General features: G+C 50.5%; 1 protein-coding gene across 1 annotated transcript in view; it reads right to left on the bottom strand.

The window, feature by feature from the left end:
• Positions 1-987: 987 nt before the first annotated feature.
• ASTN2 (astrotactin 2) overlaps positions 988-26,012 on the bottom strand; it is a 358,016-nt gene continuing 332,991 nt past the window's right edge. Inside the window, exons 21-23 of the mRNA XM_059486464.1 lie at positions 9,822-9,922; positions 8,459-8,642; positions 988-1,683 (exon numbers count right to left, since the gene is read on the bottom strand). Of these exons, the coding sequence (XP_059342447.1) occupies positions 1,446-1,683; positions 8,459-8,642; positions 9,822-9,922 (523 nt within the window). The 3' untranslated portion in view covers positions 988-1,445. The remainder of the gene's footprint in view (positions 1,684-8,458; positions 8,643-9,821; positions 9,923-26,012) is intronic.

Genomic DNA, 26,012 nt, shown 5'->3' on the forward strand with positions numbered 1-26,012 from the left:
GATGAATGTAGCTCAAATGAAGAGACATAACCAAAGAGGGAAAAAAAAAAAAAAAAAAAAAAGAGAAGTTCAGAAGCAACAATCAGAATTATTTGACTGGGTGCAAATCAGGCAAATAGGTTTAGCTCAAGAAGAAAAAGGTCTCTGTCTGAACCTTGTTGACATCAAATTCTGCACTGTTGTTTGGTTTGAAAACATTTTTGCTTTGAAACTCACCTCCTGTTTGTTGGATTTGATGTTAAAGGGTTAAATAACCTGAAAAACTAAACAAAACTATTTGCTTTGGGCTGACTAAACTGATTAATTCAACCCACACTCCTCTCTCTTGCCTCTCCAGGTTCGTTGTTCTGCTTTAAGAAGGAAAAAGCAATAGCTTTGAGCTGATCTGATTTTTGTATTTTTTCCCCTCTCACCCTCCCGCACTTTTTGGTTTGGCTACCAGGCTGAGAAATCCATTACCCACAGGGAGCCCAGGCCAGCCTAACCCACATCTGACAGTAAAACAAACCAGATTCTCCATGTCTTTTTAGCCCCTGGCTTTCTTCTTGGGCTTTCCCACACACTTCCAGCTCCCACTGGGACCAGTGACTACGCTGGGTGTTGAGGAGGGGAGGACCCTGTAAGAAAAGCTGCACGTTTCCCTCTTTCCCTCCTTTTTGTGCATCCATCTTGAGCTCCCTCACCTCAGCCACATCCCAGGAGCGCCACACCAGAACTGAATCCCCATGGATGCCCAAGCAGAGGCGACACCACATCAGGAAGAAACACCAGTGAGGCAGCGAAGGTGGACTCGATATGAATCTTTAATGCACAGAACAAGCTGCCGGGAGCCTTTCCAACAAAGGCTGCACACGGAGCCACCCCGTCCACCCGGAGTGCTACAAAAGCCCAGCTTGCCTGCAGCGTCCCGGGCACCTGCCTGGCTCCCTGCCCCGAGACCCTCGCTGGTGTCACCCGCGCCACCTCCTCGGGCGTCCTCGGCCACCACGGCACCGGGGCCCCACGGCTGCTGCCCGCTGGCAGGGCAGGCAGGGCAGGCAGGGCAGGGAGGGGATCACCCTGCACCCATCAGCTCCCCTCTGCCTGGCCCTGGCCTCGAGTGGGTATCTCCTCCTCCCAGGGTTTTGGAGCGTGTAGTCCAGGAAATTCAGTAAGAAAAGATTAAAAAGGAGAGGCTTTTTTATGCTGAGTCAAATTAGGTGATTTCTTTTTTTTTTTTTTTTTTTTTTCTTTTCGCTCTTGAAAAATTAAAAAAAAAAAAAAAAAAAAAAGTCCAACTTGCTCATTTCTTGTTTCTCTGCTGTCTGTGTGAGAAAAAGTCCTGTTTGGCCTCGCTGTCCCCTTCATCACCTGACCCCAAACCCCACCAGCCACTCAGCACATCACAAGTCCTCGACTCCTCGGAGTCCCTTTGCCTCCCACAGCTCCAGGCCCCGCTCCTTCCCTCACCGCCCCTTGGACTCCCCGTAGGTGTTGCGCAGCATGGAGACCATCTTCTCCTCGCAGGTGACTTTGGTGTCCCTCAGGATGCTGTACCAGACCACGCCAGGCGGCCGCACCTCCTCGCTGCGGCAGAACAGGTAGGGCATGGTCTCGGTGCGGCTCTGGATGTAGGCGCTGCGCAGCAGCGTCGAACAGTGGCTGCTCACCTTCTCCAGCCTCCTCAGGATCAGGTGAGCCTTCCTGCAGGGGACAGAGATGGGAACAGGGCAGGGCAGGCAAGGAACACGGGAGAACAGGAGTCAGGATTTCTGCATTCTGCCACTGGCTCTGTCTTGTGGCAAGAATGGACAAGACCCATTGCCTAAGATGTTGTCTTTCCTGATCCAAGTGGAGAGAAGCCCTGTTTTTCCCAAAGTTCTGGGTATATCTACCATTTCACAGCATCAAGAACTCAGGTTTGACACACTGGAGCAGCTTGTGTGCCCTGGGGACACTCTGCCCAGCTAAATTGTCACCACCACTATATGATCCTGGCCAGCTCCAGCACAAGTGCTGGCCCCATCTGGCATCCTGGTGGGACCCCCAGCACCTTCCTGTCCCTGTGACAGTGTTCATAGGGGCCTGAGGATGAGGGAAGAGATGAGGATTTGACTCCATGTTTCAGAAGGCTTGATTTATTATTTTATAATATAGATTACATTAAAACTATACTAAAAGAATAGAAGAAAGGATTTCATCAGAAGGCTAGCTAAGAATAGAAAAAGAAGAAATGATAACAAAGGCTTGTGTCTCGGACAGAGAGTCCGAGCCAGCTGACTGTGATTGGCCATTAATTACAAACAACCAACATGGACCAATCCCAGATGCACCTGTTGCATTCCACAGCAGCAGATAATCATAGTTTACATTTTGTACCTGAGGCCTCTCAGCTTCTCAGGAGGAAAAATCCTAAGGAAAGGATTTTTCATAAAAGATGTCTGTGACATGCCCCTGACTGACCAGCACAGCCCTCTCTTTCCTGATTTCCCAAGTCTGCAGGAGGTAAACAGCCCAAAAGGACTGACACTGGAAGAGTGAGGAAAAAAAAGCACAACACATTAAGACAAAACAAAATAAACCCGTAAGAAACCAAGAATCCCCTTGTGGGAGTCTGCAAAGTGCTAAATCAAACAAAGGGAGGGAAGAGGGTTTACTTCAGTGGTCTGAAAGTTTCAAGATCACAGATTATTTCCTCTCCCTCTGGTGCCACAGGAAATCTCTGGATTCAGGAGTTGGGGATTTCACAGTTCCTGCAGGAATGTAAATTCCCGATAATGATATGTCAGGGGCAGCACTGTCAGTCAGCAAGGCATAAACATGGGGATTATTTGATTATGAAAGCTGAGTGGTGTTGCAGCTCAGGCTATGAGCTGCTCCCAGCCCAGGGGGAGCGTTGGGAGCCTGATGTCTGGAGATGGGACACCAGGGAAGGGCTGGTCAGGGTCACCTCAATGCCACCACAGAGGGCAGAGATGGTGGCAGGAGACAAGAGGGCATCCTGGCACCCCCAGCCAGATCAGACTCTCCATCCAGAGTGGGAACAATGCATCAAAGGCTGCAGGAAACCACTGCTCCTCCAGGGCTGCACACAGAAAACTGTCCCACTCCTCCCCAGGGTGATGTGCTCTGGGTCAGCTTTGAGGGCAAAGGAAGAACAAAGGAAGTTGGGCCTGCCTGGACAACATTCCCTGGTATCCATTTATGGATTTTATCCACGAAGACACAAGGCAAAGAATAAAAATAAAAATTAAGATAAATAATAAAAATAAAAATAAATTAATTAAAAATAAAAATAAAAGTAAAAAATTATGATAATAAAAACTTGAGGGCAATTTGAGCCTTGTTAGCTACACACATCTGTAATAATGATGTCATGGGCTGAGCTCTGTCACAACACCTCTACTCATGTTACTCTCTCCATAGCAGCCACCTGACCTTCTACAGCATCTGGTGCTCCCACCACACACCAAGAGCTGACACTATGCCAGGAACAGGTCCTGTGCTGCTGGATGTGTGCCCCTTGGAGCCACAAATTCCATGATGGCATTAGGTGCTTTTGGTGAAGGCTGATTGATTCAAGCTCAGCTCAGCAGCAAAGCAAACTCTGTAGTGATTGTCCCTACAGCTGCCAAACTTCAGCAAATCAGTCACTGCCATCACCTCTGCCACTTCCTGCTGGGATCAACCTGCCTGGATGAATTTCTTCTGACCTGTTCCTAGAGTCAGGAGTCCCGATCCTTCCCGTGCTCCCCATCCTCATGCTGGGAAATTTTCTCAACATCTGAACTGGTTCTCCCTTTCAGGGAAGGCTGAACAAACACAGGACCCACATCACCTCTGGGATGGACTTTTATGTCAGCTGGCCATGCCCAGAAAATCACTCAGCCAGAGCACCCTCACAGAGGAAAAATCTCATCTCTCTAAGACCACAACTCCATAATCACCCTGATTTATCCCAAAGCTGCTCTACTACCAAATTGGGGTGCTGGCCCTTCCCCAGCCCTTTAGCTTGTTCTTGGGCTGGTGTCCATGGACCTGAATGCTGTGCCAACACAGGGAAATTGCTTATTCAAAGATCAAACAAGCAATCATTGGGTATTCCCCCCAAACTGGTTACTATTCCAGCTCACCACAAGGCCTCTCCCAGGCACAGCAAGAGGGGAGCAATGAGGAGTGGCCACGACCAGCCCTTGAGGAAAACCCTCATGGTGGGTAACCAACATCAACACAAGGAGTGGATATCTCAGCTGGCCAGTGGCTCTCTGCCTTTCCTCTATTCCACTCTTCCCTTCCTCTATTCCACTCTTCCCTTCCTCTATTCCCTTCTCACCACTTCCCCTATCCAACCCTCCACAGATCTCCTCACCCATTTCTCACTTTTCTCCCACACAACCTGCCTTTGCCTCCATTTCCCTTGGCCTTCTCTACTTTCCTATTTCCTTACTCGCTCCACTACACTTTAATGATCTCCTGGATATTGCTAGAACTCACCATGCTGTCCTTGCTTCCTTGTATATACTCAGGCCTCTTATCCAGGCAAATATTCCTACATATGGGAAGCCCTTCAAGGATGGCAAGAAATCCAGGGGTCAAACCACCCCAACCTGCTGATGCCTGCTGTGCCAGAGGCTGGGATTCTCCTGGAGTGTCTCCACACACCTGCTGCATCCACAGCTCACTCTGTGCAGTCAATCCCAGGAAAAACCTGTTTTTAAGGATGGGATGAGGCACATGAAGGGCTGGCTCTGTGAGACACTGAAAACACTGAACTGTGGTCACAGAGGAGACAGGGTGATGGGGCAGAGGGAATCAGGCCCTTCACTTTTGATGTCCAGTTCCAAAGCTGCAGTTTTGATGGGTTTCAGTGCTTTGAGTCATTTATTTTAGCAGGGTAATGAAGTCATGTGTAAATGTTAGATTTAGCTTTTGGCTGTCAGCTGTTCCCTCTTAAAAAAAAAAAAAACAAGGAGGAAGAGAGACAGAGTGGGTGAAGGGAGGGGTGAGAAAGAGAGAGAGGCTTTCTGGTGAAGACTGGGTAATAAATTACAGGAGCAGCTCTTGGGCTGCCAATTTAACACCATAAATCAAGGCCTGGGTATTACCCAAGTGCTCCCTACGGAGGGCTGTCGGGTCAGAACGACCACCTTTTCAAATACTGGAAATGAAATCTTCCTAAATGCTGACCAACCTCATCCCTGCCAGAAATTGCAATTTATTGCCTTATTAAAGGGCAGGGACTGGGAGGGGACAGCAAGAGGGGAATCACTCTCCTGGCTGCCTGTGGCTGGACCCCAAGGGATGAAGTGACCCCACAGCCCAGATGGGGATGTCCCCATGTTGGTGTGGGCCAGCAGTGCCCTCTCTGCCACCAGAGGAGCCAGGGATTGGTTCTGGACTGCACTTAGGTGGTGTGGATTTAGGAGGTCGCAGCACAGTCACAAATGATGAAGAGGGGGATTTAAAAATAGCGACAGCTCTAAGCAGGCACTTCCCTCTGCGGTGCCTCATGGCATGGAGGGGGAGAGGAAATGGGAGGGGATGGGTGTCTGCTGCCAGGGCACTTCCCAAGGGCTCCTGCATCAACAGACACAGGGCCCTGAGGCCCTGGACAGCCCCAGCTCTGCAAGGATTTGCCAGAGAGCAGGAGCTCCCTGTTCTGCCCCGTGCCAGGGGTGTCCCTGATGGGGTGTTTGTCCCCTCCAGCTGCACAGGGGACAGCCAGCACTCACCTTGAGGGCTGATAGGGGATGAAACTATATCCAGAGCCAGCCAAGCCCTGCCCTGCCTCACCTTGGAGGGAGGTACTGAAAGCAGCATGAAGGAGCCACTAAGGAATGATACCTGGGCTGGAAGGAAGAATGAGATTCCTGAGACTGCAGGGAGGGGTGGCTGCCTGGCTGCTGTGTTCCTCTATGAGGTGGTTTTGTCATAAATTCAGATTTTCCACTCTGCTGAGAACTGACCTGGGTCTTTCAGACCCTTGTGTGTGAGGACAGTGAGTCCAGGACTCGATGGCCTCTTCTTATCACAGCCTCCCATCAGAACATTGCATTCCCCCTTGTACCAGAAGGCAGCTGCTCTGGACATGCATTTCATGTCCCTTGGCCAGCCCAGCTGCCTGCCTGGGTGACTGGCTGGGGCAGGGGACAGGTTGTGAGCCCTGGGCTGGTGCCATGCACTGACCCCAGTGCTGCTGGTAGCCACAAATAGGGACATGGAAAGAAGATTTTAATTTAATTATTTGTTCTGCCTCCTCTTAAAAGCTGTACCCAGCTTGCAGTGGTCATAAGAATCATTCTGAAAACACAGCAAGAGAAAATAATGGTGAAATCTCCCCGTGGCTGTGATAGGAAGCAGGCTGGCTGCAGGGATCCAGAGGTCTAGATGCACAGTAGCATTAAAATTCACTGATTTAGACAGATTCTTCTGTCTTGTTGGAACAGATTAACTGTGTGAGATTCACTCAGTGTCTGTGAGAGGAATGGGGGGAGCAGGAAAGGGGCTGTGGTTGCGAGAGGAGATGAGCAGGATGAGGCAAGCCAGGTGTTGAGATGCTGCTGACCACGGAAAATCCTGGTTTAGGGCCACCTATGAGCTAAGTTTTTAATGTCTCCTTAATGTAAACGGTCTGGTTGGGACATCTGGCTGTCAGTGTGCCTTCTTGCCAGCAGCTGTTTGCAGTAACCTGTGGCTTTCATGGAAACTGGGCTCACGAGGGCCTCGGTGTGATGTATTTATTACACAGAGGCAGCTGGCTCCCCTCTTGTCGCTCTGCTTTATGATTGAACGTCCACTGTGAAGCCCAGGCTCATCTGATAAACATTTCAAGGTACAAAAATGCCTGTCCCCCTGGGAAGGAGAGCAGCCTGTCAATTAAAATCCTGTTATGAGATGGCCTCCCTTGGCAAAACAATTTAGAAAAAACTAAAAATTCCTCGTTGCCTCCTGCTGCGTCAGTGACTCTGCTTCTGTCCAGGCTCCCTGAGAAGCCAGGCTGGATGGCAGAGCTTCTCTCTTGTCACTAGCTGCCTTGGCTTTTATAGATCCATCCCCTTGGCTGCAAATCATGTATTTCTCAGGGCAGAGGAGTGCTGGGAGGAACTCCCCTGGCTCAGTGGGGACAGCAAACAGCAGCCAGATTGACCATGGGCTCCAGATGTAGCTGGGTCCTGGAACTGGCAGCTTAAATGTCACCCTGCTGTCCCACAGCTTGGAGCAGGTATCAGGTTAGGCAGCATCCTTCAGGGGTTTGGATCTCAAGTAACGGGAGAAATAAAGATGTGTAAGAAGAAGCTGATGGCTCCCAGGGATTCAGGAAAAAAGGAACAATTGCAAAGGACAAACAAGCCTGCAGTGTCATCAGAGGGAAGGCAGGGGGAAGATGAGAGTGGCTCTGTGCCAGAGGCCACTGAACTACCAAAGAAACTATGACCAAGGTCATCTGTGGAGGAGGAAAAGACCCAGGACAGCTTGGATCTATGTCCAGAAGAGGTGTAAAGTTGTGAGGTGTCATCCTGGTACTATGGAGAGACTCTCAGCCACATCCAACAAGCAGATAAGAACAAAGGGAGAAGGAAAAACTTTTGCAGGCCTGTCTCACATGTTGGGGAAGATGAAACAGGAAAGCCTTATAAATATGATTGCCTGGCAAAAGATTTTGAGAATATAGAAACTTTAAGTGAGATTGAAATGAAAGCAAGCTTTGAGATACTTTAGTTACTGAACAACTGGAAAACAATGGTGTGGCCAGCTGAAGGTGATCCCCTTTTGATGGAACAACACCCTCTGCTTGCAGACAGGCCCAAGGGTCAGAGCAGACCCTACAGCTTGGCAGGAGGGGCCCAAAGAGGAGTTTGTAGGGTTTAAAATGTAACACACTATGGTAATGTAATGATTCTTATAGGCTGTATGTAAATGCTATGGGATTTGTATCTTGTACTAGATTGGTTAGTGAGAATTAGAATATTGAACACAGAAGAAGATTTATTGTAACGGGAACTTTGCTCTCTTACCCTTTTTACTCTCTTACCCTTTTGCTCTCTCATCCTCTCTCCCCTCTCTTCTCTCGGGCCTGCTCTGAGCTGTGTTTGGCAGCTCCCAGCAGGGCCCTGCACCCAGGCCCTTTGCAATAAACCCCAAGTTCCAGACCTGGCTGCAGAGATCTCTCATCTCCATCCATCCCCACCATCCCACCCCCTGATGCTCCTACAATTAGACACTTTTCCCCCCACTCCTCAGTGTTTCCAAGCCCCCAGCTCACCCAGTTCAGGCTGGGTGATACAAAGAGCACCCAGCTGCCAGGTGTCCCACCAGCATTCATCCATGGACTGAGCAGGACCTGGTGCTCCAAGGGGATGCAGGACAGCTTGGTGAACACCAAAAGGGGTCTCCTCTTAGCTACAAGGAGGTCACATCCCCAGTGGCCAAGCAGAGGAGTGCTCTGGGGCAGGGCAGGACACAGGGAAGGGACAGGTACCTGGGCCCCAGCTCATCCTCGCTGCGCCAGACGAAGTCCCCAAACTTCTCGTAGTGGGAGTTGTAGTGGTGCTGGACTCGGAAGAGCATGGAAGCAGAGACCTCCATCAGGGTGTTGTAGGCTGTCTGCTGCTCCTTCCCGCTCGTGTAGCCGTTGTAGAGGTTGTAGATTTTGTCAGCTATCTCTGGAAAGGATCAGGGCATGGCATTAATGACCAGCTGAAGGTGCTAACATGAGATGAGGAGGAGCAGAGGCCTCGGCTGGGCTGGAATGGCTGCCAATGCCTTGGGACTGCCTGCAGTGAGGGTCAGTGACTGCAGAGCAACTCCTCAGGCTGATCCTGCATGAGCAAAGCCCCCACAAACACTCCAGCAACACTCCATGAAGGAGCAAAAGGAGAGGCAAAAGCCACCAGGACAGGCAGACAGCCTTATCCTCCCAGGAAGGGCAGTCAGGCTCTTCCCAGCTTCACCAAACCAAAAGCCCTTGGCAGATATGGTGCTAAAGAGTAGGAAGACATCAACACTTGATCCCAGGAAGGCCCTGCAGGCAGAAATGCAGCCCCTCATCATTGTGGGCATTGGCTGGAGCAGCTCAGGTGTGTTAAACAAGAGAGTTAACTCTCAGCTAGAGAGAAAAAAAATGTCTTTTTGGAGATGAGAAATGCACAAAACTGCATCTCCTCCTTTCTCCTTAGTCTCCTGTTTGCTGTTTTTCCATGTGAATGCTTTTCTTATTGAACCTTGCACTAATCAAAATATTTTTCTGTGTGATATTCCCAATGGAAAGCAAGCAAGAAAGAGAACAGGTAACATGATGGTCACTTAGAGGAATCCTTTAAAACTTAGAGGAATCCTTTTAAACCTGAAAGCAGCCAGGTGCTCTGGTTTGGGTGTAAGGACAAGTGGGATCAGTTTCAAAACTGAACAATGCAAATGTGCAAAAGTAGCTGGGCTTTTATCAACATTTCTGTTTCCAAACTGATGCAGCTGCCCCCAGCATCCCTTCAAACACCCAAGGGTGCCCTGCATGGCCCAGCCAGGGCTGCTTCTCTCAGGTTTGTGGGATTACTCTTCTTGCAGGGGCCTGTGTCAGACACACAGCACCAGCTCCCACAGCCAGGCATGGCAAGGATGCCATGGAGTCACCACTGCCCAGCCAAGGAGGCTTTGCCCCTGGACACTCCTGCAATTTGTCATCCATCCCCAGAAGAACATCCCTGTGCCCATGGGTGAATTTAAAGGAGCCTTCCCACTGGGAGAGAAGGGCCTGGGCAGGTTTTTGGGGGCACAGTGAAGAGAGGAAAATCAAAACCAGCATGAAATGTCTCCTGGTGTGGAACACAAGGCACCTGGACACTGACCTTCAGCCTTGCTGTCATCCACCAGCGGGCAGGCTGTCCTCAGGGTGACTGTGCTCAGCTCTGAGTGTCTCCCTCGTGTATCCACTGCATACAGGGTAAATCTGGAAGGCAGGAAACAAAAGGAAGACAATGTCTTGATCCCTCATTCCCACACCACCAGGTTGTTAAGGGAACCAGCCTTCAGAAGAGAAAGGAAAATTGTGGTCCAGGCACTATCAGTCAGTTTTGGCATCTCAAGGAGATGTGAGATGATCTCTTGGAACAGAGGAGAACCCTGGGACAGGTCACTTCATCCCTTTCTGGAATCTGTGGGGCTCCATTTCCTCTCCCCTCATCCCAGAGACCCCTGTGGGGCTTCACCCTGAGCCCTCCTGACTGCAGAAGGATGCAAACACCTCAGGGCTGCTCTGCCATGCCCTGATGTGAACATTACATTACAACACGGTGCTGTTTGTGATCTGGGCTCCTCTCTGGCCCTTCAGAGAGCAGGGCAGTAATTCTTGCTGTAAGTGGGCTCTGTGCTGACAAGTGACAGCTTGTACTCATCCTGTGAACGGCCCTTGAGTTTTTTGCTGCCTCGTTTCCTCACAAGGGTGGGGCTGGCTAAAGGGTGGGAATGATAATTTCACACTTGAAGCTAATGGAGAGCATCTGACAGTAAAATATGGCTTTTGTGCCTGATGGAGCATTGAATAAACAGGCTGTGGCTGCATGGAACGTCCTGGGATGCTGAGCCCAGAGTCCTGCTCAGGGCATCAAAGCTCCAGGATGAGAATGCTTCTTCGCAGCAGGGGTGACAATCCTCTGTCCACCCTCCCAAAGGGCATCAGTTCATGTTTATTCACTCTGAATTGGGCATGCCAACTCACGCTGGCTTTGACAAAGTGCAGGGGCTGGTTTGAACCCCTCAGAGGTCTGAGATGCCTGGTGGTGGGGTTCTCAGCCTGAGAAATAACATGCCACCCCTCCTTAGCCTAAGGTAAAACTGACCAGCTCTTGCAAGTAAGCGTAAGGAGCATTATAAAAGCAGCTGAAGCTTAAATGGGATTGAGACCCTGACATCTGTTTATTTAAGTAATGGTACTAAGTCCTTAGCATCCTTGGGGGTGACAGGAGCAATGCCTCCCTCATTCCCACCCCACACACGAGCACTGCCAGCCCCCTCTCTCCTCCCTGCAGGCCCTGCACATCCCACATGTGGCTGATAAGAACTGACATCTGCACGGTAGCAATTCCCAGCACAGGACAGATTCCCTCCAAGCAATTAGCATTAGCTCCCTGACAATGCTTACAGTCTGAAAGGATGCCAGCAGACTGCCAAGGACCTCACTTGTGTGCAGGGACAGCTCCCATTCTCACAAAGCTGGGCACACAGGGGATGCACGCGCTCAGCTCACCCAAGGAGATGCTGTTTAATCCTTTTGGCATGACAGCATTTTCCTTAATTTACCAGGAGCATTGCTCAGAGTGAGAGTTTCTCAAGAAGGACATCCATCCACACTGTGCCGCTTCACAAGCACCACACACAGGCTGATCTCACTGAGGGACACACAGAGCAACAGGGCAGCACACAATTCCATGCAGGAGTCTGAGTGCAGGGCTTTGCACCCCATCCTGAAGGTGCCACCAGCCCTTTCCCTCCCTTCAAGGGCAGTGAGGAGTCTCCTGATGGTGGCAGGGAAGGTTTGTGTCTCAGCAACACCAACAGGGGTACCCAGGGTTGGGAAGGGGTGTTGGGGAAGATGAAACAGGAAAGCCTTATAAATATGATTGCCTGGCAAAAGATTTTGAGAATATGGAAACTATAGGCGAGATTGAAATGAAAGCAAGCTTTGAGATCCCTCAGTTACTGAACAACAGGAAAACAATGGTGTGGCCAGCTGAAGGTGATCCCCTTTTGATGGAACAACACCCTCTGCTTGCAGACAGGCCCAAGGGTCAGAGCAGACCCTACAGCTTGGCAGAAGGGCCCAAAGAGGAGTTTGTAGGGTTTATAATGTAACACAGTGTGGTGATGTAATGATTCTTATAGGCTGTATGTAAATGCTATAGGATTTGTATCTTGTACTAGATTGGTTGGTGAGAATTAGAATATTCAACACAGAAGAAGATTTATTGTATTGTAATGGGAACCTCGTTCTTTTAGCTCTTAGCTCTTGCCTTTTACTCTCTTACCCCTTTTACTCTCATATGCTTTTACTCTCTTACCCTCTCATCCTCTAACATGGGCCAATCCCAGATGCACCTGTTGCATTCCACAGCAGCAGATAATCATTGTTTACATTTTGTTCCTGAGGCCTCTCAGCTTCTCAGGAGGAAAAATCCTAAGGAAAGGATTTTTCATAAAAAATGTCTGCGACATTTGCTTTGGGAAAAGGGTGAGCAGAGCTAATGTGTAACCTCTGCTCTGCCTGCAGCAGCTCAGGCTGGCTCCATTAGCTCTGAGGCAATCAGTGGCAGAGCGCTTTCCTTGGAAAACAGAAGACTTTTATCAAAACATAATTGTAATATTCAGCAATCAGTGTCCATTTCACCTATTCCATCACCGCTGGGGTCAGGAGGATTGGTTGGATGTTGAAGCACATCCACCCCTTTGGGTGATGCTGAGGACCTGTGTGAGCCTTTTGACTGCACTCCTCCCCTCTGCCCAGCTCACACAGGAGCAAAGTCACTCAGCTGCCAAGAGCATCTCTCCTGGTCAAGCCTAGGTTAAAAAATAGATGTCAAAAAACAAACCCTCATTTCATCTTTTTTTTTTTTTGATGATGATGTAAGGGAAAAAATCCAACAATGTAAATGGAAAACCATCAGAATTAAAGTGATTTTGATCTCGTCAAAAATTCTTTTTTGTGAACAAACCCAACTGCTTTACCTCACCTGGAGCCAGTCCTCTTTCAAGAACCTTAGAGGAAACCCTCTCATCTCCATTCCTTGTGAATGACATGCTTTGGAATCACCCCAGCTGGGCTGGAGGCTGGCAGCCCAGCAGCACACAGCCCCTGCACCCCTCCAGCTCCTTCCAGCCTGTGACCTCAGAAGGTTTTAACATTAATTACAGTCCAAAAGATCACCCTGAAGCACAGCAGTATTAATAGCTCTGTTTTATCGACAGTAAACAGAGACATATGGGGTGAAGCATTGTGCCCCGGAGAGGCTCAGTGACAGGAACAGTTTGAAAACTCGGGAGATGATGGTTTCCAATCTTGCTCTCAAACCACTTGACCACCCAGCCTCTGCAGCAAAACACTTTTATGGCCAGTTAATGGCACTGTGCAGAGTGCTGGGGTTTAGTTTTGTTCTTTTATTCCCGGAAATGGACAATTAAGAGAAGGGACTGCAAAGACCTGCGTCTGTCTCTGTGTCTCTGTGCAAACCCAGCATTCACATCTTGCTGGAAACCTTCAGCTGATGCAGGCAAGGACCCAATGAGACAACAGTGGGGTGGCCAGTGGCAGAGAGACCACCAGGGCATGGGGATGTGGCTTTAAGCTAAAGGAGGGTGGGTTTGGATAAGGTATTAGGAAGAAATTCATTGCAATGAGGGTGGTGAGGTTACCAAAGCAGGTGTGGACTCCACAAGCCCGAAGGTGTTCAAGACCATCTTGGAAAAGGCTTGGAGCAACTTGGGATGGTGGAAGGTGTGTCCCTGCCCATGGTGGAGGGTGGGAATGAGATGAGCTTCAAGGTCCCTTCTAACCCAAACCATTCCATGATTCTGCATCTACATGACAAACCATGGGCAAAATGTTCACACTGAGGGAGGGAGCCAAGCCAAGGGCAAGGTGGGATTTTGCAGCACTCCATGGAGATCCTCCTGCCCCACTCAAATTTATTACAGAGTTATGGGCCAAGACCAAGCCAGGCATCCTCCCCACAGATGAGGATACAGCTGCACTTGAATAGGCCAGCCCTGGTAATTTGTAAGTAAATGAGGCCAAAGAGTGGTTCTGAGACCTCTGGGGTGAAGTCAAAGCCAGGAACTAAAAGGTCTCAGACCTACAGTCATTGCACGAAACCAAGCCAGACAACCTGGAATGCCATATGGTAGCTACAATCTGGCAGAAGCTCCTTCATACCCTGGAGATGTTTTGTTTAGTGATAAACCTTCCTCACCACATTTCCTCATCTTCTCCCTGTGCTTTCCAAAGGAGCTCCAGGCTCCCTGCTACTGTCTCACAACTGATTCTCTTCTTCACCTGTGCCTTCAGTAAGATCCTACATGAAAACTTGTATTTTTAGAAATACTAGAATGAATTTTAACTGAAGAGGTTTCAAAGAGGTCCAAACGCACATGCTCTTGGCAGGGATCAGCCCTCCATGCCTGGAAATGCAGCAAATCACAGCATATGAAGTCCTATAAGGTAATGCTGGTTAAATGTTTACTTCTAAATTCACATCTATTGGGACCTGAAGGAACTTTCAAGGAGAGATGGAAACCAATCAACATTTGCCTCAGGAAATGTCAATACCTTCCTCATAGATTCCCCACCCAGTGTTGGCTGAAGGCTGGGTTTTATCACCAGGCTCAAGATGCCTCTTGGGGAGGACGAGAAAGCAGGAGGGGGATGTTAATGCTTTGGTTCCTGGAACCCAGTGGCTGTTGAGATTGTCTATTGCATTTCAAGAGATTTAAATACCAGAAAAGAATGCTTCTATCCTTTCTATTTGGATATTTTCTCAATGCAGAGAAAATAACCAAAACCACAAATTTATACAGGCACAAAACTCTTAAGGCAGAGAATGAAAGCTCAAAACATGTTACTTATTTATAGACAGCATGTTTTCTTAACTGCCTCTCATGATGCTCATGACGTTTGAGTGCTTTACTCATGATCCTCATTTGCGGGAAGTGAGATAAGGACTTCTGAGCCTGACCTTCCTTAGCTGGGCTGCTGAGTTCTTTATACCCTACAGAGATACCACAGGCATTTCTGGTCTGCCTTGTCTGCTCTTCCTGAGGCCTTTGGGCTGGTGCAGCTGCTCTGTGAGATGCTGTACATGGACTGCAGAGTAAGGCTCTGATAAGGAGCTCAATTAGCACTCCCACAGATGCCAACCCCCTCACTAATTAAGCATGTGTCTACTGGGACATGCAATGTCTGTGTGGCCAATCCAGGCTCTGAGAGAATCACACAGAACCACAGAATAATGAGGTTGGAAGAGACCTCTGAGATCATCGAGCCCATCCTATGCCCTAACACCTCAACTAGACTATAGCAGCAATATCCAGTCTTTTTTTAAACACATCCAAAGATGGTGATTCTACCACCACTCTGGGAAGCGCATTCCAGTACTTTATTATTTTTTGGGTGAAAAATTTCTTCCTAATATCCAACATACACCTTCCCTGACAAGCTGGAGACTGCGTCCTCTGGTTGTGTCAGTGCTGCCCAGTGGAAGAAACCAACCCAAACTGTCTATACACTCCCTTCAGGAAAGTGTGGAGAGCAATAAGGAGCCCATGTGAATGAAGGACAGGGCAGAGGAAGGACAGACCCCATGTGAATGAAGGGCAGGGCAGAGGTGCTGCTCTAGAGCCCAGTGTCACACAAAAACACAGCCTCAAGCTTTCCAGAGTGGTGCAACCACATGATGCTCCAGCCAGTGGGGCTTGGCTTGAGCTTGGCTGATCTGCCTGGGCTTGGTGCCGCGTTCTGCAGCCACGAGACTCTTGCTGTTCACTCCAGCAGCTCGGCAAGGGCAGCCCTGGCTGGGGTCCCACTCACAGCGTGATGGATTCTCCCTCCCCTGGCAGCGTGGCTACCACCAGCACCCGTCACGCCGAGCCTGAAAACACAAATCCTGCCCTGGCTGAGGTGTTACATGCACGTCCTGCCATCCCTCCCTGGCTGGCCACAGCCTGTCCGTGCCTCCTGCACAGCCCAGGCTGGCGGGGCTCGCACGCACCCAGCCCCAGCGTGCTGACACACACACACATCACACCCTGCCTTGCCAGCCCTCCTCGCTTCCTGTTCCAGCTGAAAAACAATGCTGAGGCCTCCCTTTAAAAGCCCTCAGTGGAGCAGCTCTTGGCATTGCCTGCTTCCCTGCTGCCCGGTGATCTCAGCACGGAGACTGGGCACGAGGGATGGGGGCCGGGCTCAGGCTGTGCCAGGACGTGCAGAACGGAGATGACAGAACGGTGCCCCAAACACACCTGGGTGGGAACAGACCCAGTGGAGCTGCCAGAACGGTGCCCCAAACACACATGGGTGGGAACAGACCCAATGGAGCTGCCAGAATGGTGCCCCAAACACACCTGGGTGGGAACAGACCCAATGGAGCTGCCAGAACGGTGCCCCAAACACACATGGGTGGGAACAGACCCAATGGAGCTGCCAGAACGGTGCCCCAAACACACATGGGTGGGAACAGACCCAATGGAGCTGCCAGAATGGTGCCCCAAACACACATGGGTGGGAAGAGACCCAATGGAGCTGCCAGAATGGTGCCCCAAACACACATGGGTGGGAACAGACCCAATGGAGCTGCCAGAACGGTGCCCCCAAACACACATGGGTGGGAACAGACCCAATGGAGCTGCCAGAATGGTGCCCCAAACACACATGGGTGGGAACAGACCCAATGGAGCTGCCAGAATGGTGCCCCAAACACACATGGGTGGGAAGAGACCCAATGGAGCTGCCAGAATGGTGCCCCAAACACACATGGGTGGGAACAGACCCAGCAGACCCTGCACTGTACTCACAGGACACAAACAAACTGTTCTCTGCCATTCTTGCAGTCTGGGAGTGTCCTCAGCTTCCAGGCACCAAGGTGAGGGGCTCTCAGGAGGATTGAGTGGGGAGTGTGTTTCTCTGTCCTGATACCCACAGGTGAGCAGCATTAGACCTTTATCCCAACATTTCCTAGATCTAAGAGCTAAAAGCATCCATAAATTACACACACAGTTTCCCTAAAAGACTCTTCTTGAGCAGCGTGGGAGCCCAGGGGTGCTGTGGGGTGGAGCAGAGCTTTGGGTGTTTCACCACATGTTCCACATGCCATGGGCTGTGCGTGGTCCAGGAGCCACCCACCCACTCCTGCCTCCTCACCATGGGCTTGTGCATCCCCTGCAGAGCCTCCCAGCCACTTCCATTGAGGAACATGGAGCAGGAGCAGGGCTTGCCTGCCAGCAGCTGCCTGGGGAGGCATGGAAAGGGGTGTGTGCACATGGAAAGGGGTGTGTGCGTTTAGTGCAAGCATTCCCAATTCAGAAACCATTAGAATTTAAAAAGAAATCAAATCTAATAAAAAGCAGCCGGTCCACACAAGCCACAGGAATGCAGCTGAGCTTATTGACAAGTCTGTGATTTGAGAAAATTAAGAGAGGTAAATGAGAGCAACACCCACCAGTCTCTGCAGCAAATGCTGAGCAGACAATTAGCAGGGGGTGGTTTGGGAAGGAGAGGATTTCTTGTTCTATTTGTTAGGCTCTGGCTTTGGGCTCACTCATGCCATGGCCATGTCCATGGTGCCAGGGGAGGGCTGGTGCCCTGGCAGGGGACTGACCACACTGCATCCCTGCCAAAGGCCCTGCTGGAGCCTTGGGATTTGGGCAAAGCTTTACAGGGCAGTGGTCACTCTTGTGCCATCTCCCTGGGGCTGGCACTGCCACAAGTGTCTTCTGCTGTTTATTGTCTTTGCTTCCAGCTCTGCTTTCCCATGGTAAGGAATCAACGGACAGTGCAATCCTGAAAAACATTCCCATCTTTTAGAAAGCTCTCCTCACTCTTCTACCAACCAAGAAAATCACCTTTTATAACTGAGCTGCTTTTAACCATCTGTGACAGCTGACCTGCTCCCATCAGCATGATGGAGGAACAGGTTAGCAGCAACTGGTGCCACACTGGAGTATAAAACCTTGCCATTACACCAATGCATGGGGCTGTCAGTGAACTGTTCTCACAATTCACACTTCTTTTCTTCCCAGGACAGCAAACGTTGCGAGACTAATCGTTATCCTTCAGCAGATGCCTCCCAACAAAACCAGACCACAGTTGTCAGATGGACCTGCCAGGACATGCCTCAGGTGTCTGATGCCATTTGGAAGTGCATAAAACAGTGCCCATCAAATCATGGAGGAAGGAGGCAGGAGGAAGGCACAAGAAAGAAAGAAAGAAAGAGAAAGAAAGAAAGAAAGAAAGAGAGAAAGAAAGAAAGAAAGAAAAGAAAGAAAGAAAGAAAGAAAGAAAGAAAGAAAGAAAGAAAGAAAGAAAGAAAGAAAGAAAGAAAGAAAGAAAGAAAGAAAGAAAGAAAGAAAGAAAGAAAGAAAGAAAGAAAGAAAGAAAGAAAGAAAGAAAGAAAGAAAGAAAGAAAGAAAGAAAGAAAGAAAGAAAGAAAGAAAGAAAGAAAGAAAGAAAGAAAGAAAGAAAGAAAGAAAGAAAGAAAGAAAGAAAGAAAGAAAGAAAGAAAGAAAGAAAGAAAGAAAGAAAGAAAGAAAGAAAGAAAGAAAGAAAGAAAGAAAGAAAGAAAGAAAGAAAGAAAGAAAGAAAGAAAGAAAGAAAGAAAGAAAGAAAGAAAGAAAGAAAGAAAGAAAGAAAGAGAAAGAAAGAAAGAAAGATTAAAAACCCTGACCACTCCTTGCTACTGCCTGGATCTATTGTCTCCCTGACAAAGAAATGCCCAGCAGGGCATTCACCTTCCCAGCCTCAACCGCGGCATCTCAATTTCCCAAGATTTCCCTCAAAACCCTGTCAATAACCCATCAGAGTAGTGATTCCCATTCCTGCCATGGCTGTGAAAGAAGGCCTTGATGCACAGGCCACCTTCTGTTCCCAAGAACCCTGCTCCTGAATGGTACCTGTGTTGGACAGCCAAGATTCCAGGGGAGCCCCTCTGCCAGCCGGACACCCTGTGAGCAGAGGTGCCGAGACTGCCTTAGGTGAAAACTTTTCTCTGGAAATGAGGGGAAAATGCCACACAGGCCATGGCTTCATCCAGAAGGTGCAGGAAGGTCACTGCCACCCTCCTGGCTGCTGCATCCCCCACAGTGTCTTCATCACCATGCAGCTGAGAGTTCCAACAGAGCCACTGTCCCTCCTTGCCTTATAATCTCCTCCTTTGTCCCCCCTGATCCTTGCCAGCTGCTGCAAGAAGCAGATAATGACTCCTCCTTCTCTCCCTCTCTGAGCACATCCTTCCAGGAGCAGCTTTGCCCCACTGAAGAGGGAAGAGCAGACCAATCTCTGGAGAGAAGCTTGGAGCTCCTGATGGAGATGGGATGTGGATGAGAGAGCAGCTCCTTGGCATGACAGCAGAACAACACACCCAAAGCAGCCACCCTGACACAGATAACATTGACACAGCTGATGTTGCAGCACTGGGGGTTTAGCTCCTAGGCACTCTTCAAGCAGGATTTAATTAGCTTGGAGATGCCCCAGCAGAATTCCGGGGTGTCCCAGAGTGATGGGTTCCAGCTGGGAAGGCAGAACCATGGCAGAAGAAGCAGGATCACCATGGAATTACCAGCTTTAGAGAGGATGGATAGATGTCAGGAGCCAGGACATCCCTCTGGCTGTCCTGAGCATCAGCAAAGACCCCTGCCAGGGGGCTCAGAGACCCTGGCACAGAGCCCAAAACACCTGTGGGTTTGATTATGACCCACGGAACACATTACCGACCTTAGATGAAGATCTGCAAGCCATGACAAATTAAGTAGAATAATAGTGAAGTTATCACAGGGTGAGAAAATAGATTTTGGGGTTTCTGGAATGGGAGTTGAGGGGGCAAGATGGAGGGAACTGGTTGTGTCCAGCCTTTCTCCTTCTTCTTCTTGGCCTCCATCTTCTGCTGTGATGTTGGCACTTACAGATTGGTTTAGAGTAGAAGCTCACTGTCTAACATAGGTGATAGGTATTGGGAAGTAATTGTAAACATTGTACACGTAGTTTTTAGTATAAAGACATAACACTGCCCTGGGGGCAGGCAGAGTGCCTGGAACTGTCCTGCTGAATGGACCTCAGTGGAGCAGGACAAAGAATTTTATAGATAAGAAACAATAAACAGCCTTGAGACCAAGAAATGAAGAGCCCTGACTCGTTCCTCGAGCACCGGGCTGGGAAAAGAGAATTTTTAACATTTCTTGGGGTCACTCTGACAAGTTAGAGACCCTGACAGATAGAGGGTGTTTGAGGTCCATATTTCTTGGCAATCATCGTGTCCCTGCTTTTATCCTGCTGGCTGTGAGGATGAAGATTTGCAGATGTGCTTCTAAAGGCAATGCAGTAAGAACTGGCCCAGCAATTCCCAATATTCCCTGTCTGTCTCAGGGCTTGAGGAAGGGTGTTCCCCCCTGCCTGGAAAGGTCCCATGTTAGCCAGAATGTGAGTTGTAACATCCTTTGGTAGAGTGAAGAACCAGAAGGAGGTGATAATAAGCCACTGCAGGCTGGTGCTTTTGTCTCCAGTGAAGCAACAGCAGCTCATTAGAGTCTGTGATGTGCCAGAGTCCCTGTTCTGCTGGAATGCCCCAACAAAGCCCTTGGACAGAGGTCAGATGAGTTGCCTGTGACTCCCTGTGCTGCTGGAACAATTCCTGCTGTGCCACAGCTTGGGTTGGTGCCCAAAGCTGCCAATGAGGGGCTGGTCCTGCACGGGCTACAGAGCATCACTGAGAGCTGGTGATGGATCGAGCTGTGCTTGGTGCAGCAAAGGAGGGCTTTCCTCAGGCTCTGCATCCGTCTGAGGGTCTGCCACAGCCTTTGCAATGACCATAAACACCCCAGCTCCTCAGGGCAGGGTGTTCCCTGGCAGCACCTGCATCCTCTCTCCCTACTGTGCAATATCTGCTGCTGCCCCCATCAGTTTGGGACACCCAGCCCTGTCCCCTCAGCCACAGACACCCCACAGCCCCCAGGCCCAGCTCTGCTGAGGTTGGGACTTGGAGGGTGAGTTTTGCTTTTAGGGGAGGTTTTGCTTGTCTTTGCAGTGATCTGTGGGTGGGTGGGTTTCAACCTCATCTCACAGCACTGGTCCTGTGTGCCAGGTGGGTTATCCCAAGAGGGACACATCCCTTTAATACCTTCTTTGAGTCACTTATGGGATGGCTGCCATCCTCCTTTGTGAAGAGACAGCTGCGACTGCAGGGGATGAGCAGGAGAGAGGGAATAAATATTCACAAGGAGAGAGAGAATGAAAACTCTTCCTCCAGATGTGCCAAGGAGAAAGGAGAGACAAGCAAAGCCCTGGACCCCTGCAGGGAGCTCCACAATGGAAATGTTCACAGCTAACCATCCCTGCTGCTCAACCTTCCAACACTCTGCAGAGCTCGGCCACCACCGGCCCTGGGGACATGGGCGAGAGGAAGGTTGTGACCCCTGTGAAATTGGGAAATCTCTGCCCCTCCCAACCTCACAGCCCCTCTAAACAAGAACCAGACACTCCACAGCGTGCTACCCCTGGAGATCCCCTTGGTAGGGCTTGTTCTCATTCTCCTGGGGGCTTGGCTTCCATCTGCACTGCTGGTTGAAATCCAGCCCGGGCTGGTGGTGACTTCAAAGGGCAGTGTCATCCGAGGAGCAGTGGGTGGTCCATGGCAAGCAAGCTGATGGCTGACTGCTCTTATAAAAGGCACCACAGTAGGGCCCCTGCTACAGAAGAAAGGCAAGGGCTGCACTGACCACAGGGAGTAGGGCTGGTCCTGGGCATGAGGCACACTCACCTTAGTGAGCTGTGCACCCCTGAGGGCAGAGCTCTTCATCTGTCCCCACTGGGTTTGTCCCCAGCACCACTGGCCAGCCCTACCTTCCACAGGCAGCAGTGCCAAACAAAGCCCAGCAATAATGCACAAAGGAGAGGGGCACCCTCTGAGCACCCCAGCATCCCAATGAGACAAACCCCAGCTGGGCTCTGGGTGCTCAAGGAGGCCCTGCAATGGCCTCAGTGTTGGCACAGAGATGGTGGCAGGCAGGGATGCTGTGTGCCAGCCAGATCTGCAGTGCCCACTGTCCCTGTGCCCCAAGGGCCCCAAATCCAGAGGCACAGGGCAAGGAACTGGCAGTGAGCAGGAGATTCTCACAGGTCCAGCAGGCAGACAGGGAGGGTGGAGGGCAAGATAAGGGGGGCAGGGGGGCCCAAAACAAATAATAAAAACAAAATCCCAGTAAGCATGTTAGAATTCGTTTGAAGTGCAGAGGAGCTTTCAGGCAGGGTTATGCACATCTCCCAGCCCGGCGTGATTTACACATTCCTTGCAAGCAAAGGAATCTTCCCTGATTTGAAGTAAAACAGATGTTTTGGGGTTTTCTTTCCCCCCCTTCCCCACCCTATTTTAATCATTTTTTTATTGGAATGAAGACTACACAGCCAACCAGCTCAAAGCCATAGCCCTGCTACCCCAGAAGCCAGGACTGGAGACCCTTTGTGCTGTGCCATGGGAGAGCCCCTTGTCACTGCAGTGACTGTATTTGGGAGCTTCCAGAGGTGTTGAGCCAGCCCTGCTCTCCTGAAGATGCTGCTCCAGAGGCACAGATCCCTGCAGGTTTTTCCCCTTGTTTTTCACTCTGCAGGATTGTAACTCCTTCCAGCTTTTCTTCCTCTGCAGCTACAGCTGATCCTCCATCCCTGCTCCAGCAGCCCAGGTCCAGGAAACGTTCTAACCTCCACCACCAGCCCAGGAGATGTGTTTGATGGTGGGATTTGCCCTTGCTCCCACACCTCAGTGTCACAGCTGTGCTCTGTCCCAGCTGTGTGCATTGGGAAGGGCAGCCTGGTGCCTGGTCCATGCCCAGGGACTGGCAGCAGCAGTGCTGCTCACACACCCCAAGTGAAACAACCCAGCACAAGGAATGGTGTTGGGCAGGCTAGAGCTGGGATATCTGTTCATTTCAGCACTATGTGACCTCAGTTGAGTTACTTTGCCTCTATTTTTGTCATAAGTTTTCCACTCAGGAAAATTATCTGGGGAAAGGAGCATCCATTTCCCAGAGGGATGCAGAGCACCAAGTGCAGTGGGGCTTCTGAGTGCTGGTTGATGCTGCAACCTACCAGCACAGCCATGCCCTTGAGTTTACACTCAGAACAATAAGTCATGGCCAGTAGCAGACCCATCCATCTGTCCCATCTTTCTTTTCCTTTCTCTATTTTATTTTTTTTTTTCCTTTTAAACCCTGTTGTTCTTTCTCAGCACTTCGTTGGTGGCAGGGTGGGAAGGTTTTTTGTAACACATTCACGTACCAGTGGGACTCACTCCCATCCCCGTCTGGTACAAGAGATTGCACAAGAGACAGAGGAACAAATGGGGATGAGGAAATGCTGTGTTTATGAGAGGCAGCGCTGTCATCGTGAGCAAGGGACCCCCCGCAGCAGAGCTGGCCTGGGAGCCAGTGCATTTCCATTCTCTCCATTCATGCCTGGTTTCAAACCTCCCTGGAGACTGCAGCCTGGCTGGGGTCCCACGGACTCCCATCCGCCCCGTGCTGCCTTCTGTGATGTTTGTTGTTGGGTGGAAAGAGGGAGATGTTGTTGTCTCATAAAAATGATGAGTTGAGAAAGAGCAGCAGCTTTTGCCATTGCATGCACTGCTTGTTTTTCCTCCTGCAGCGGAGGAAGGTCTTCCCTCCTGCATCACATCTCCTTTGCCACGTTCCTTGTGCTCCCCTGCTGCCCATCTTGGCAGGGCTCTTCCCTAAGATGAGTCTCTCATGGATTTTCCTGCTCATGCTGTTGCCTTTCCTTGCTGCCATGAGCCTTTTCCTGACCTGATCAGGAACCCTCCCTCTAATCCAAACCACACTGCTGCCTGATCTGACACAGTCACCAGTAAATAACCTTGACTGCAGCGCTCTGGAAGAGCCAGGGATCCTATATCACTGCTATTAATGATTTAGGATTGTGCATCATTTGCACATGACACAGAGAGGGTCTCATCCCTACTCCCCCCACCCAGCCACCTCCTCCAGGGTGACAATTCCTCCTGCCTGACGCTGGTGTGCACACAAGGAATAGGAATGGCTGATTTCTGAGCTCCCTTGTGCTCTGCAGAGCTCCTACAAACAGGTGGGGTATTAATAAAAACAAAAGTAATCGCCCAGGCACACATACTACAACCCACTTGGGTCCCTCTCCCGTCTGCTCCTGCAAGCCCCTGCCTCCCCCTGCTTTCTCCACACACCTCAATTTCATTATCTCTGATCTGGAGCTGCCCATTACATGCTTTTTGCCAACATAAATATTTAATCCCGGTGCATTGCACGGGAAGGCCCTCATGGAGTTAATCCTTCAACTCATGTTTCCACTTGGAAAACAATTTAGCTTGTGGCAGGGCAGCAGGTACGAGGCAGGGACAGAGCCCAGAGCTGGAGGTGGCCTGGGAGAGCTCAGGAGCTGTGTGTGGGGTGATGCAGGTAGGCTTCATGCTGTGGGGTGGGCTTCATTCCATGGGCTTCATTCTATGGGATGGGCTCCATTCCCTGGGCTCCATTCTATGGGGTGGGATCCATGCTGTGGGGTGGGCTCCATTCCATGGGCTCCATTCTATGGGGTGGGATCCATGCTGTGGGGTGGGCTCCATTCCATGGGCTCCATTCTATGGGGTGGGATCCATGCTGTGGGGTGGGCTCCATTCCATGGGCTCCATTCTATGGGGTGGGATGCATGCTGTGGGGTGGGCTCCATTCCATGGGCTCCATTCTATGGGGTGGGATCCATGCTGTGGGGTGGGCTTCATTCCATGGGCTTCATTCTATGGGGTGGGCTCCATTCCATGGGCTTCATTCTACGGGGTGGGCTTCATGCTGCGGGGTGGGCTTCATTCCATGGGCTTCATTCTATGGGGTGGGCTTCATTCCATGGGCTTCATTCTATGGGATGGGCTCCATGCTGTGGGGTGGCTCTTCTGGAGCTCTTCTTCACTGGGGTGGCTCTGCTGAAGCAGGATCAGGAGGGTTTGGATAGGTAATGGAAAAGCCACACTGCAAGCTGCTGCCTGGCAAGGGAGGCAAGGGAGGTCCCAAAGGGGACTCCAGGCGCAGCATTTTGGTGGGCTTTAGCAGTTTTTGGGATATCCTGTGCACTGAACAACGTGGAAAGCCCAGAGTTTATCAGTTTGCTTCACCTGCCAGTCTGTGTCTAAGCAGCCACACAACCCCACACTGCTCCACCTCTAGACTCACCTGCACACCCAGAGGCTGCTTACAGCAGGGTCTGGCCATGATTTTGCCTGTGGGCTATGGAGTAGGGTTATGGGGTGATTGGTGTGTTTATGGGGCTATTGGGTTGGCACTAAGGTACCTGCTGTGGCACAGGAGCAAAGTGAGATGGAGTTGCTCCATGCCAGCTCCAAAGCTGTAAAGAGCATGGGCAGAAATGCACCCCAAGTAATAAATTAAAGGCCATTAGAGATCTGGGCAGGGGCTCTCATCCATCCACCTCCATACCCTCAGAAGGGCAGCATCCATGGGGATGCAACACCACAAAACACCCACCAACCTAACAAACCCTCAGACCCAGAGGGGAGGGACACAAGGGGCCAAGACCACCCTGCAATGCAGGGCCAAGAGTACAACTTGTAGCAGCTGAAATGGTTGGAAATCCTTCCCCTTGCATCAGCAGTGACGTGTCCAAACACTGAAGAAATATCTTGGTTTCAGTTGCTTTGTCTGAGAGGTTTCCCCAACAGCCTGGGGTGGGTGTCCTGGACCTCAACCAGCCCTCCCCAACATCCCCTGCCCCATGTGAGAAACTGGGGTGAGCAGGACACATCCCCACAGACCCTCCCAGAAAGGCTGGAACACTGGGATGTTGCAATGGTGCAAACCAGAGGGAGGGAAAACATGAAAGAATCCCAGCCCTTCTGGTTGGGGTTGTGCAATGAGATGAGGAGGGGAGGCCACTCCTGCAGCTGCAGGGCAGTGGGACATGCTCAGAGGGGAGGAGAAAAGTGCCATGCTCCAGACCTAGCTCAGGTTGCTGCTGCCTTGGCCTGCCCTGTGGCTTCCCTGGCAAAAATTAAGAGGAGAAGAGATGGAAGACAAGCAACAGACCCTGAATCAGGGGTATGACAGCCCAGAGATGTGGTGAGATGTGTCCAAGCCCAGCTCACTGCCCAGGTGTTTGGACAAGCTATTGGGATATGTCCCTGTGACCCAGCTTTGAGCTCCCTTCACACCCATCCTGCCAGGGCAGTGTCTCCACACCCAGCTCCAGTGAAAACAGGACCCCACTGACCCCTCCATCCACCACCCTTTGAACA

This window comes from Ammospiza nelsoni, chromosome 20 (genome assembly GCF_027579445.1).
Source record: "Ammospiza nelsoni isolate bAmmNel1 chromosome 20, bAmmNel1.pri, whole genome shotgun sequence".
NCBI lineage: Eukaryota > Metazoa > Chordata > Aves > Passeriformes > Passerellidae > Ammospiza > Ammospiza nelsoni.